The 13924-nt window shown below is 51.7% G+C and overlaps 1 protein-coding gene across 1 annotated transcript in view; it reads right to left on the minus strand.

Moving 5' to 3' along the window:
* Nucleotides 1–1979: 1979 nt before the first annotated feature.
* Nucleotides 1980–13924, minus strand: part of IQGAP1 (IQ motif containing GTPase activating protein 1) — a 110633-nt gene continuing 98688 nt past the window's right edge. Inside the window, exons 34-38 of the mRNA XM_008275315.4 lie at nucleotides 13010–13222; nucleotides 12304–12470; nucleotides 9229–9351; nucleotides 5931–6039; nucleotides 1980–4091 (exon numbers count right to left, since the gene is read on the minus strand). Of these exons, the coding sequence (XP_008273537.2) occupies nucleotides 3978–4091; nucleotides 5931–6039; nucleotides 9229–9351; nucleotides 12304–12470; nucleotides 13010–13222 (726 nt within the window). The 3' untranslated portion in view covers nucleotides 1980–3977. The remainder of the gene's footprint in view (nucleotides 4092–5930; nucleotides 6040–9228; nucleotides 9352–12303; nucleotides 12471–13009; nucleotides 13223–13924) is intronic.

Raw genomic sequence — 13924 nt, forward strand, 5'->3', positions numbered from 1 at the left:
CAGACCTGGATTGAATTCCTAGCTCCTGGCTTCAGCCTGGCCAGCAGGGACTGAACCAGCAGATAAGAGGTCTCTCTCTGCCTCTCAAGTACATTTTAAAAAAGAAAAAATAAATTACATCATAAAATTCTATGGGGGGGGGGGGGGGCTGTGGTGTAGTGGGTTAAGCCACTATCTCCACCACCAGCATCCCATATGGGCCCTGGTTCAGGTACTGGCTTGCTCTACTTCTGATCCAGCTCCCCTTTTTTTTTTTTTTTTTTCCCAAAAATCAGAGTTACACAGAGAGAGGAGAGGCAGAGAGAGATCTTCCATCCGCTGGTTCATTCCTCAATGGCTGCAACGGCTGGAACTGTGCAGATCCGAAGCTAGGAGCCAGGAGCTTGTTCCGCTTCTCCCATATGGGTGCAGGGGTCCAAGGTTTTGGGCCATCTTCTACTGCTTTCCCAAGCCACAGCAGAGCTATATCGGAAGTGGAGCAGCAGAGACTAGAACCAGCACCCATATGGGATGCCGGCACTACAGGCGGCGACTTCACCCGCTACGCCGCAGCGCCGGCTCTGATCCAGCTCATTGTTAATGTGCCTGGGAAAGCAGCAGAGGATTATCCAAGTCCTTGGGCCCCTGTACCCACATGGGAGACCTGGAGAAAGCTTTGGACTCCTGGCTCTGGCTTGGTTCAGTCCTGGCAGTTGTGGCCATTTTGGGAGTGAACCAGTAGATGAAGCGTGCTCTCTCCCTCCCTCCAACTCTGCTTTTCAAGTAAATTAAAAAAACAAAACAAAACAAAACAAAACAAAACAAAAAACAAAGAAAGAAATTCTACAAGGCAAATAGAATAGAAACCAGCTCTCTGCTGTGGCCTGGGAAAGCAGTAGAAGATGGCCCAAGTCTTTGGGCCCCTTCAACCACGTGCGAGACCCAGAAGCTCCTGGCTTTGGATTGGCTCAACTCTGGCTGTTGCAGCGATTTGGGGAGTGAACTAGCGGATGGAAGACCTTTCCATCTCTACCTCTCTCTGTAACTCTTTCAAGTTAATAAAAAATTAATCTTAAAAAAAAAAAAAAAAAAGAAAATGGAAAGTAGGCTTCACTTCTATGGAAATGTAAATATGAGAAACCCATGAGCAGGGCCAGCACTGTGGTGTAGCAGGTAAAGCCGCCATCTGCAGTGGCAGCATCCCATATGGGCACCGGTTCAAGTCCTGGCTGCTCCACTTCCGATCCAGCTCTGTGCTATGGCCTGGGAAAGCAGAAGATGGCCCAGATCCCTGGGCCCCTGCACCCACATGGGAGACCTGGAAGAAGCTCCTGGCTCCTGGCATTGTAACCGTTTGGGGAGTGAACCAGTGGATGGAAGATCTCTCTCTGCCTCTGCCTCTCTGTAACTCTTTCAAATAAATAAATAAATCTTTTAAAACAAAAACAAAAACCCATGGGCTAGGCAACGGTGGCAGCACGTGGGACGTCCACAGCCCACACTGAAGTGCCTGGGATCGAGTCCCACCTCCACCTCCGCTCCAGGTCCTGCGAAAGTTCCTGGGAGACGGATGACGGCCCACGTGCTTGCCCTGCCACCGTGGGAGAGGCGGAGTTCCCGCCCGGGCTTTGGCTTTACTCGCTCAAAAGGGCCCCCTTTCGTGTTTTTCCAGACCCCATGTCCCCGCTCCTTCCTCGCATGGGAACCCAGCCCGCCCCCCTGTGCCGTGGTCCACAGTGACGTTAAATGCCGCTCAGCTTTAAAGCTCCAGCCCCCGCCAGTCAGAATTAAGTGAGTCGCATCTGCTCGCCCACCTTTGTATGCTGAAGCGGCTTTTCTTGTATTAACGTGGGGCGGGCAGCACCGACACGCTGGCCGCGGTCGCCAGCACACGAGGGGTTGTTCTCTGTTGTGGTTTTTAATTATTAAATCTCCCTCTAGGCGACACTGTTTAGCAGGAACTGCTAACAACGACACTGAGAAAAATAAACACAAACACGAACAAATGACCTTTTATTCCATACAGAGATACAAAGGCAATTGTGTGTAGCAACAATCCGACGGGCAGTCCAGGTTCTGGGGCGGAAGTAAATTCATGGTAAATGTCATGATGGCTGGCCAGAGAGGAGGGGGGTGGAGAAGGAACGCTATGGCTAATAAATAATGGTTGCATGGCCCTGCGGGGTCCCCGTGCGGCGTGGGATGCCACAGGGCGTCCTCTGACTGCAGACCCCCGGAGGGCACCCGGCGCCCGTGCTGTGTTAGGAGCGGTGATCCTCACCCGGAATGGGGGCATGGTGTTTGACTGCAGCGGTCGTAACCTCTGCTCACCACGGGGTGCCTTGGAGGTGGCACCTGGGCTGGCTGTCCCCTCTTCAGGGAAGCGCCTGACACAGCTTCCGTGGCGGGGCTGGCTGCGATTGCCTCCCCCTTTAGATCTAAGGACGGAGCCCACTAAAAAATAAATCCTCTTCCAAAATACGAGAGAAGATCAGGGCGGAGGCGACTCCTCCCCGGCTCCCCGCGCCTTGCTGCACCGGGGAAGCCGCCTGTCAGGAGAGACGCTCGCATAACACCTGTCACGGGACTCGCCGCCTCATTTGTCATTAATTAAAAGTTTACTGGCTTTCAATAAACATCTGTAAATTCTTTCACGTCAGCCTCCCAAGTTTTAGCTTTGGGGATAAAAGGGCACTGAACCAAGACCGTGGAGGAAACGGAGGCTCGGGAGCCTGACGTCGGCATCTCCTCGGACACATAGATTTTGTTTAAAGTACAAGAGTTTTCACCCAAGAAGAAAGGCTTCCTTACTTCAGTGTTTTGAACTGAACTGTTTCTGACTGAGCCCAGAAAACCGGGGCTCTGAGAACAAAGGCACAGTGCAGGCAGCAGGAGAGGAGAGGAGGGAGAAGTGGATTTGAACCTCAAGTGTGACATCCGCAGGTTTGCTTGTCTTTGTCTTGGCTAGTTAAGGCAGGATTCTCTCTCTCTGCAACCTGGCAGAGAAATCCTAGTGTTTCAGCTATAAGAGAGCTTCAAGAGTTCAGATATACAGATAAACCAACTTTCAAACCCTCTCCAAGTAGTTCTCTAAAGGCTTGAAGCATTATATGAATCTTAAATTCCTATCACCCCCTTTTTAAGAAATAAATCTACATTTTAAGAAGGCACTCTTAAGATATAAAACAGTTTTAAACCCAGTTCTACCCTACACGGGGAGACCCCAGTCTTGGCGCCAGGGGAGGAGCAGGCCACGGGCCAGAAGTACGTCTGTCTCTCAGCAGGGACGCACACACGGACGTCGTGGCCTCCTGAGCTCACCTGAGCCACTGCACACTGCCAAGGGGACTCTCCATCCAGCGCAGAGGGCGCTACACTAACAGAAACGCCTGAATTTGACAGTGATTTTTTTTTTTAATCTCCTTTTCTCTATAAATACTCCCTTAGAATACAGAGTGGTGACTTCCTCTAGCTCCTGCCCACAAAGTACAACAGAACGGAGGAGCGGCAGCGATCCCTGGCCCTTCTGTTGTACTGACGGGGCAGAGATACAGAGGAACTTCCCTTCCCAGCGACCCCCGACCACCTGACAGGTTCACTGTGCAGCTCACGCAGAGGCGTGCCACTGGTGCTCACAGCTTCCATGTCTAAAACAAGAACTGGAATCCCACCCTTCTGACTGCTACCTAAACACCAGAGCTTACGATACAGTAATGCAATTTTGGAGACTGTAACAACAGAGATTTTAGTGGCGTTCCCACTCTTTCCGAAGCCGTGGAGGAAAACAAAGGAGCCAGAGCGCCAGACTAAGCCTGAAATACAATTTCTCTATGAACAGGGGCAACGCACGGCCTAGGAGGGCAGGAGTTAGCAAAGTGGCGTTGGGCTACCGAGACCGAGGAGCGCTGCGGGCTGGGGCTGGCTTCAGTGAGTGGAGGACTCCCGCCGGGCAGCCGCGCCGCCTTCTCCCCTGCACCCCGGCCGGCAGCACGGGCTCCTCACTTCCCGTAGAACTTCTTGTTGAGAAGGAAGATCAGGAGGTTGACGTTTACCTTAGCTCTATCAAAGAGTTTCATGACGGCGACGCCTTCGTATTGGAGCTGCAGCAGGTCCTGTTTAAAAAAAACAGAACAGAACAGAACACTCGGACGGTGAACCAAGCCTGTGCAGCTCGAGAGGAATGGCCGCGACGCAGGGAGGGGCGCAGGCCCCGGGTGCCAGCCAGGGAGCAGGGCGAGAAGAGGGCTCCCGCGACGGAGCCGCCCGAGGGCCGGGCCATGGGGCACCCTGGCCGGCAGAGGGTTCTGGTTCAGCTGGAGTTAGGAAGGCTTTTGTTTATATTAAAACCCAGCAGGCGTGGAAAGAAAATGAAGTGTGCCTGGTTATCACACACATCTAACCTTTTTATTTCAGAAGTTACGGTGACATTTCCCCACTTCATCCCAAGCTACGGGTCACCAGCTTTCGTACACCTGGGGAGGGTGGAGGTGCCTCAGCCCACGAGGAAGTGCCCTGACCACGGAGGCTGCGACGGGGCCGCGGCCCAGGCCTGGAGCCCCGCGTCACGGGAGCAGCCTTTCTCTCCTGAAGGCAGGGGGCGGCAGGGCGCACGTGCCCTCAGCTTCGAAGAAGCGCCTTGCACAGTGTCTTAGGTCTTCACGAGAATCCTGCAAGGTGCCACCATCCCAGCTCCAGAGAGGAGCCGCAGCCAATCAGAGACCGAATGACTTGTCTGGCAGAACAGGCTTGGCAAAGGAAGGTCCACACCTGACTACCACGACCCCCTGCTGCCCCACTGTGTTGAAGAAACTGGAGAGGGTGTGCCTCTCCATGTCAGGAGAGCAGAGACGAGGAAGCGAGGGTGACAAGGCTTGAGACAACCCTCAAAGTGCAATCTGTTCACCCTTTGGGAAAACCCGAGCAGCTCGCTGAGGGTGGCGACTGTGGCGCACCACCTGTGCCCAACACAATTCCCAGCTCCCGGCGGCGGCTCCATTGATGGAGTCTGTGCACAAATGAGTAAATCACCCGGGGGAGACTGGTTGGCCTCGGTGAATTCCGGTAAACGGAGCGCATAAACGGCTCTGTTTCCGTGGAAGTACCTGGTTAGCTGTGTGCATACAAATCATCTCACGCTTGTTCAGCTAGCGCGTTTTGAGGGTGTAGGTTGCCAAGAAGGAAACAAGATGACTAAGAAAGGCTCCCTGCCCTTAGGAGTTCTCGCTTTTGGGGGTGGGAGGGAAATGCCCATCTCTAACAGAGGCCCCCTCTAAGGGCTGCTGAGGCCGGGGAGAACCCGCTGCAGCCAGGGTTCCAGGGCAGGCGGCGCGCACCCAGGGCTCACGGCCCGACGGGGGCGGGGCAGGGAGGAGAGGCGAGGCACCCAACTGGTGGAGAGCAGCACGTGCAGAGAAGCACCTGGGCGGCCTGGCGGAATGCAGTGGTGTGGAGCAGGGCCGGCAGCGAGCCCGGAGCGGAGTGGAAGTGCCACACACACGAGGCTAGAGGAGTTGGCATCACTAGAGGTCCCGACGCCGTTAGTGCATCAGAATCAGAGCTCTTGCAAAGAAAAATCAGGGCCAGGTATGCTGCAGAACGAGTGGCCGCGGAATTCAGTTTACAGGCTTGACCGTGCAAACCCAGACCCGGGGCGGAGGGGGGGACTTCAGGCAAGGCAGGCTTCCGACGCTGCGCTAGCAACGCCTGCACCGGGTTCAGGTCAGTGGCGGCGCGAAGAGGCAGCGTCAGAGTGACGCTCTCTGAGGACGAGCACATCTGTGAAGAGCTGGCCGGGTGTGCCGACCGAATCAGACACCAGAAGCCTCGGCCGCAGCCCCGCCGACCGCGACAGCTCTCCCCACGCGGTCTCCTGGCCATCTCCCTGGCCTCCTGGGAGCAGGACGCGGCTGCCTCTCGCAGGAAGCTCCCAGCTCTCCCTGACGCACACCCACCTGATAATGTAACATGAAAGTCTCCATCTGAACGCCCATGAATTTGGCTTTCACTTCAAAGTCTCCAACCTCTTCTGTCGGACTGATTTCAAAGATAACATTCTTAAACCTGTTGAGACACAACAACGAAAGGGTGTGCTTTCTATGCGCTCCTATAACAACATCCTGTGAGACGGGGAAGAGGAGGAACCAGGCCTTCCAGGGCACGGTACTTCCGCAGGCGAGGGGCGTGGCACTCCCAGGACCACCTGCTCTGGGACTTGGCAAGAGGACACCAATCTCTCCCCGCACACCTGCGCCTACTGACAGGCATCACAAGTGGCCTGTGACGGGATGACACCACAGACATTCTCCTGGCCTTCAACGTCCCCCTGCGGAAACCTAGGGGAGGAGCGGGGTTGGAGGGAGAGGTGAGAGCACACGTTCGAGTGCGTGCGTGTTTGAGGGCTGGGAACAGCAAGCAAATGAAAACAAGAGGGGTCAGTGTCAGCGCCCGGGGGGAGGTTTCCTGACAGAGCAGGTGCTGTGAGTATGCAAGTGTACTGGGTATGACCAGAGGTCACTGCTCTCATGACGCCACGAGCGACCCACGCACATCAGCCCCATCCCTAGGTTCAAGCAGCATGCTTCCTCGCCTGTTCTAAATGAACTGAGAGCCACAGAAGCGGCCAAAACATCCACGCATGGGAACACGTGTGCTTTACTCTGCTGGAACGCCTCACGGAGGCTTTCTTTATGACCTGGTTAACTGGTTTCTAAGCTCAGGAGCAAATAAAGAAGAATAGAGAGAGGCAAACAGAGAGAGGCACTTGAACAGTAACAGAACATAATGAAAACAGAGAACAGGTTACAAATATCGAGACAAATCTGAAACTACATAAAGCACCAAACAAAAAAACCCCACAAAAACAGACAGACCAAGACAGACCAAGGTTCCTGATTGAAAACTTAACCAGAGAAAATACAGACAAACTTTATCTAACCACTCCCCCCAAAACCCAGAAAACAAAATACTCAATTAGAAATCTAAGAAATATAAAATTTGAAAATATTTTTAATGACTGAATTTAAAAACATCAAAAATTATTTTACTATTCAACAGTGGCAAGCCATTTTCATATCACCTTAGACTCTACTAGAAAATATTTTGGCAATACGTACAGGAATTGAAGATTTTCTTAACACTGCAAAACAGCATAGCAGGCATTTGGCTTAGTAGTTAAAATGACAATTACTATGCCCAAATCCCATACTGGAAGCATCTGGGTTTGATTCTGGACTCTGGTTCCCAATCCCAGCTTCCTGCTAATACACACTCCAGAAGACAGCAGGTGACAGTGCAAGCACTTGGGCCCCTGCCAGCAACATGACAGCCCTGGATTGAGTTCCAGGCTCCTGGCTTCATTCTGGTCCACCCCTGGCTATTGTGGGCATTTGGGGAGTGAGTCAGTGGATCGGAGTACTCTCTCTCTCTCGTAATTAAAAAGGAAAACAAAAAAATCCTAGAGTTGCTACATATCCAGCAATTCCACTTCTAGGCTCATATCCCAAAGAACTGAAAGAGCTCAAAGAGGTATGTGCACACCCATGCTCACTGCAACACTACTCATGACAGCCAAGAGGCAGAGCCCCAGGTACGCATCGACCAGCGAGTGAATAAACAAAGTGTGGCACACTCGTATCATGGACTGAAAACAGAAGGGAATCCTGCTGCCTGCTCCCACGGGGATGAAGCTTGAGGGCGTTACAGTCACTGTATGCGATCAGCCAGCCACAAGGACAAACAGGGCCTGACTCCACTTACATGAGGGAACTAACGCAGTCAAGTCCACAGAGACAGAGTGGACGGGTGGCCGCGGAGGCCGGCAGGAAGCGGATGGGGAGCTGTTATTCTAATGGGTGTGGAGTCGCAGTGCTGCAAGGTGAGTTCTGCGGCACAACCAAGCGATCGCACTGAGGACCGCGCAGCACCGGCCCTCCAACAGCCGGGACGGCACACTGCAGCCTGCGCACATCTTACACAGAGATAACACAGCACTCTCGGACCAGAAACTCCAGCTCTGGGCATCTACTGGTTAAACAATTCAGAGGAGGAGGAAAGATTTAAAATATTACTGGTAATAATGTACAAATACCAATGTAAGCATTTAACAAGTGAATGGTTAAATTATGGAATTTTATGCTAGTCATTAAAAAGGATATTTTCAAAGAATAAGAAAAAAGCTCACAATATAATGTTGGAAGAAAAAGACTGCATACATGGCTATAAACAATAACATCCCGATTCATATTTAAAAATTACGTAGTAGGGGCTGGCATCGCGGCACACTGGGTTAAACTGCTGCTTGTGAGGTGAGCATCCCACTTCAGAGTGCTGATTCCAGTCCCGGCTGCTCCACCCTGCCCCAGCTCCCTGCTAGTGCGTCCAGGAAACCAGCAGATAATGGCCCAAGTACTTAGTTCTTGGCCACCAATGTGGGAGACCTAGATGGAGCTCCAGGCTCCTGCCTTTAGCTTGGCCTAGTCCTGATTTCTCTGTGTCTCTCTGCCTTTCGAATACATAAATAAATAAACATTAAAAAAAAAAAGACAGGCAAGTGGGTAGATGGATAATTTTCATATAAATCAAGGCAGAAAAGAAACTCCAAGTATACTGCAATGATTGCAGGAGTTATCTCGGTCTCTGGGGTGCTTTTTCCTTATGCTTTATTACAGAATTTTTTCAAAATTCAACAATGAAAAAGTTCCTTTTCAGACAAAGATTTCTTTCTGTTTTGTTTTTAAGCAGACTCAAGAAGACAAAGCTAAAAAAAAAAAAAAAAAAAAAAAAAAAAACCCACGACAAAGCTGAGGAGCCTAGAGTCATGGGGTGGATGGAGCCGGAGCTGAGGATGGATGCTACTGGTACCGGGCCCAGGACCTGGGGGGACATCAGGTCAGAAGGCGGGGACAGGGCCCTAGGTCCTAGGCACATGTGGAATGAAGTAAGTTCCTCCTACTCTTGCTCTTATTTATTTCTGGGCCAGACACACAGGAAAACTGAAGGACTGATTTAAAGAGAAAAAGTTAAGGTGGGGCCTACACAAACCGGTGACAAATGTTCCGCAATAAATATTTTCTTGTTTAGCACAGACAAATCAACCCTGCGTGCTAGGCTTAATTCTGCATGGGTGCGTGTGTACTTATTTACGAATAAAATACAAACTGGCTGTCAGGAAAGAGAGAGAAAGGAGAGATCAGATGTGAAGAAGGTGGAAACAAACCAACCCACAGGACAAAGTGCAGAGTCAGCACTCACTGATTCACTTGCAGATCCTCGATTTCCAGGAGAACTCCCTTCTCATGGAGTCTTGCCGCGGTGTATTTCAGAGAAATCTTTTTGCTTTTCTTCCCTTTCATTTCCCGAGGCTTTTTGGAGACCCTGTAAGAATCACAGCAGGCCTCTTCATATGATGACTACACCAACAGTCTTTGTTGCAGGCATCTCAAGGAGACGAGGCCAGAAAACCCCCAAACAAGCAGCACACTAACACATGACAAACAGCGTGAGGATTCAGTAACCAGCATCGCCGCAGAACAGGGCACGTCGCGGAACTGCCGTGTCCTTAGATCTGAACACTCCCCCGAACTGGACCTCCCTCTCCTCCTGGGCGCCCGAGCGAGGGACAGTGTGCGAGCTCCAGACGCCAGCCTGAGGGAACGGCCCTGAAGGCCAGGCCCCTCGGCCACGGCGGGTGGGGAGGGGGCGGAATCAAAATATCTTCAGATAGATCGTTTGTAAGAGAGCCTAAGCTAGCACAGCGATCCGAGAGGGAAGAGGGCAGAGACAGCCGTGAGGGGGTTGTTAGGGTGGTCAGGGCAGGAAGCAGGGAGGGACGGAGAGGAGGAGGAACAGGCGCGGGACGCCAGGCGGAGCATTCCACGAAGCAGGGCAGAAACCCTGGCAGCAGCAAAGAGAGGAACGCCCAGGGGTGGCAACTGAAAGTGTAAAAGGCACAGTCATTCCGCTTCCAGCAGTTCATCTTCAGAAACACGCTCCCAGGGCCAGCGCTGTGGTGCAGCGGGTAAAGTTGTCGCCTGCAGTGCTGGCATCCCACATGGGCACTGTTTGAGTCCTGGCTGCTCCACTTCCGATCCAGCTCCCTGCTATGGCCAGGGAAAGCAGTAGGAAGACTTGGGCCCCTGCGCACGCCTGGGAGACCTGGAAGAAGCTCCCAGCTCCTGGCTTTGGATCGGCGCAGCTCCGCCCATTGCGGCCAATTTGGGAGTGAACCAGCAGATGAAAGACCTCTCTCCCTCTCCTTCTCTGTCTAACTCTTTCAAGTAAAATAAACAAATCCTTAAAAAAAAAAAAAAAAAAAAAAGTATGATCCCATCTGCAAAAGCGTATTTGATATATATATACATATGTTCATATCTCTATGTATCTGTTATCTGTATGTCTAGAGAGACAAAAGTTAGTTTGTTGTACAATTTTTAATAACATTAAACGACTAGAAACAGCAAAATGTTCACCAATGGAGTTGATTAAACAGATCCTTGTATTTCCCTGTACAACGGGATCCCATGCAGTCATTTAATAAAATGGAGACCTGTCGCTGTCTGCCTAGACCACTCTGGGGGCCGGTGTTGGGTGTCGTGGCGCAGTGGGTTAAGCCGCCGCCTGAGACACTGGCATCCCATATGGGCGCTGGTTTGTGTCGGATCAGCTCCCTGCTAATGGCCAGAGAAAGCAGCAGAAGATGGCCCAAGTGTTTGGGCCCTGCCACCCATATGGGACACCAGGAAGAAGTTCCTGGCTCTGGGCTTTGGCCTGGCCCAGCCCTGGCTGTCACAGCCATTTGGAGAGTGAACCAGTGGTTGGAAGATTTGTTTCTCCCTCTAACTGTGCCTCTCAAGTCAATAAAATACTTTAAAAAAATATCTGGGTCTCCCACATTGGTGGCAGAGATCCAAATACTTGAGCCATCACTGATGCCTCCTATGGTGCACGTGAGCAGGAAGCTGGAATTGGAAATGGAGCTGGGACTTGGACCTAGGCACTCTGATATGGGATGTGTGCATCCCAAGGGGCATCTCCATTGCTGTGCCAATGCCTGGCCCCAGATCTTGGTTACTAAACATCATTCTTCATAAAAAGGAACCAGGGAGGCTTGGGGAAACAGTTCACTCCAGGCCTGGGGAGGGGAAATACAAGTTGAACCTGACACACCTTGTGCAAGGATTTCAGGAAGTACTACAACAGAGGGGACATGCCAAAAGGACACAGGAGGTAGCGCCAAGGCTGGGTTGGGCGGCCTGGCTGTCATCCCATCAGAGGGAGCCCTGTCTTACTCTGGGGAGAGAGTGCACGTGTAAGAGCAAGTGAGCGAGGGCTGGTGTGGCGCAGCGAGTAAAGCTGCTGCCTGCGATGCCGGCATCCGGCATCCCATATGGGCGCCGGTTTGTGTCCTGGCTGCTCTACTGCTGATCCAGTTCCCTGCTAATGGCCTGGGAAAAGCAGTGGCAGATGGCCCAAGGGTCTGAGACCCTGCCACCCACATGGGAGACCTAGGATGTGGCTCCTGGCTCCGGCCTAGCCATCGCGGCCATTTTGAGGGTGAACCAGTGGATGGGAGATCCTCTCTGTCTCTCCCTCTCTGTAACTCTGCTTTTCAAAAATAAATGATCTTAAAAAAAAAAAAAAAAAAAGGCAAGTAAGCCAGTAAGCCAGAGAGAGGGGAAGCAGATGTGGCAAATATTTCAAAACTGGGGAAGTCAGTTGAAAGTTACTTGGTCTTTATTGTTCCAATCTATCTTTCTGAGGTTTGAGAAATCCTTAAAAAATTAGGAGTGAAAAATAAAGTGCACTAACCCTGAACACAGAACGTGAACTGACCCTGCCCTGTAAAGCGGGCACGCTGATGGCTGTGGCCAGCGCCAGGAGGGTGCCAAGAGATCCTCCTCAGCCCCTGAGGAGGAGTCAGGTCTGTGAGCCCGTCCCTCCAAAGGTACGGAGAGCGACCAGGAATCCCTATTTTTATAACATTCTTTAAGTGATTCTTGTGTCTCCCTAGGTTTGGGGACTGCCAGATGGGCTCCTGCCATGATTCTGGTTTCTAGGGCCAAGAAGATATTTTGGAGCAAGAGACGCTCAGATATGAGCATCCTTGAACTCCCCCGCCCCCCATTACGGATACCAGAGACTTACATCATTTACTAACCAATGAACTAGGCAATTGCACAATGCTTGGAGGCAAAATAAAGAACTTGTGCAATAAACAGAGCCAGGATGTTTTAGGAGAAAATTTCCAATGTAGCCTCAGTTGCCTCTGCTGTTTTGCCCTCCCCTACTTTCCCCTGATTCATTCTTCAAGAAAAAAAAAATACTCACTTGCCCTTGCTGGCTAAGTTATCCAAGCAAGTTTTGATATAGCTTTTATAGTAATCCACCTGCTCCCCATAGAAGGTGGCCTTGGAGTTCAGAGCAGCGTACGTCTGCTGCAGCTTCACCAGCTCGGCCTTTCTCCTCTGCCGGTATCTCCGCTGGTTCCGAATGTCCTGGGGGCAGAACGGTTACTGTTAGGAAAAGGACAGGTCTCGTGTGCTTCTGGAATCCTTACCATTTAACACCAGAACCCAGCAGGGTTTATCCAAATGCCTTGAACAGGACCACGCATTCTTTACAGGAACAATCTGGGCCCACAAACTCATAAAGAAATTCTTATCATCAACCCCTCCCCCCATTTATATCTTACAGCAACAGGGAATGTGTTACTTTCAGACTTCCACAACATTAGAATTTACTTGTACAGTTGGGTTAGATCTCTTTGATCTGTCATCAAGAGAGGGAGAAAAAGGACGTTTGACACGTCCATCACCAAGCTCCTGAGCGGGCACACATGGCACAGGACGCCTAAACCCTCAGCCCACACCAGGGCCCTCGCTTGAGATGATTCACACAAACCAAGGCCCTGACGGTCAGCCTGAGGCGAACCTGTGTTATACGAAACGACCTGTGCAGCGACTGTCTCTTTAGGAGCCCCTGCTACAGCTCTCCAGAGGCCAGGCCATCTGGCCTCCCCCACCCCATGCATTACCTTGGCAATGTCGTTGATCAGCTCCTGGTATTTGTTCTTTGGGTCCACAGTCCCAAGTTCTGTGAGCTTCTTTAAGCCTGTCTGGATCTTCTCCTTCTTCTCCTGGAGCGTGAGGTTGCTGTCTTCCTGCACAGACTTTGACTTCTTCATCTTGTCAGGAGTTTTGGCGTCACGGATGGCACGTCTCTGCATGGCCCTCTGATGCTCTGCTTCCTGCAGATGGAAAAAAAGAAAAGAAGTGCATGACAAGCTCACCACGCTGGTCCATTTTTTTTTTCTTTTAAAAATTTATTTATTTATTTGAAAGGCAGAGTTACAGAGACAGAACAAGAGAAATCTTCCATCTGCTGGTTCACTCCCCAGTGGCCACAGCGGCCAAGGCTGGGCCAGGCCAAAGTCTTCCAGGTCTCCCACATGGGTGCAGGGGCCCAAGGACTTTGGCCATCCTCCGCTGCTTTCCCAGATGCATTAGCAGGGAGCTGGGTCAGAAGTAGAGCAGCTGGGACTTAGTCGGTGTCCATGTGGGGTGCCAGCACTGCAGGCCATGGCTTAACCTGTTGCACCACCACTTTCTGACCCACAGTGTTCCTAAACTCAAATTTACCTAGCACGTGCACACGGGAGCTAGGACAGCTCTCAGGCTGTATCCTGGAACCAAGACAGATCTCCCCCACAGAAGAGGTCATATCTGGGGCCAGTGCTGTGGTGTACCAAGCTAAGCCACCGCCTGCAATGCCAGCATCCCATTTGGGTGCCAGTTTGAGTCCTGGCCGTTCCACTTCCAATCCAGCTCCCTGCTAATGTGCCTGGGCAAGTAGCAGAAGATGGCTTGGGCCTCTGAACCCAGATGAAGTTCCTGGCTCTGGCTTTGGTCTGGCCTCAACCAATGTGGCCATCTGGGGAGCGAACCAGCAG

This window comes from Oryctolagus cuniculus, chromosome 12 (assembly GCF_964237555.1).
Source record: "Oryctolagus cuniculus chromosome 12, mOryCun1.1, whole genome shotgun sequence".
In the NCBI taxonomy this organism is placed as follows: Eukaryota; Metazoa; Chordata; class Mammalia; order Lagomorpha; family Leporidae; genus Oryctolagus; species Oryctolagus cuniculus.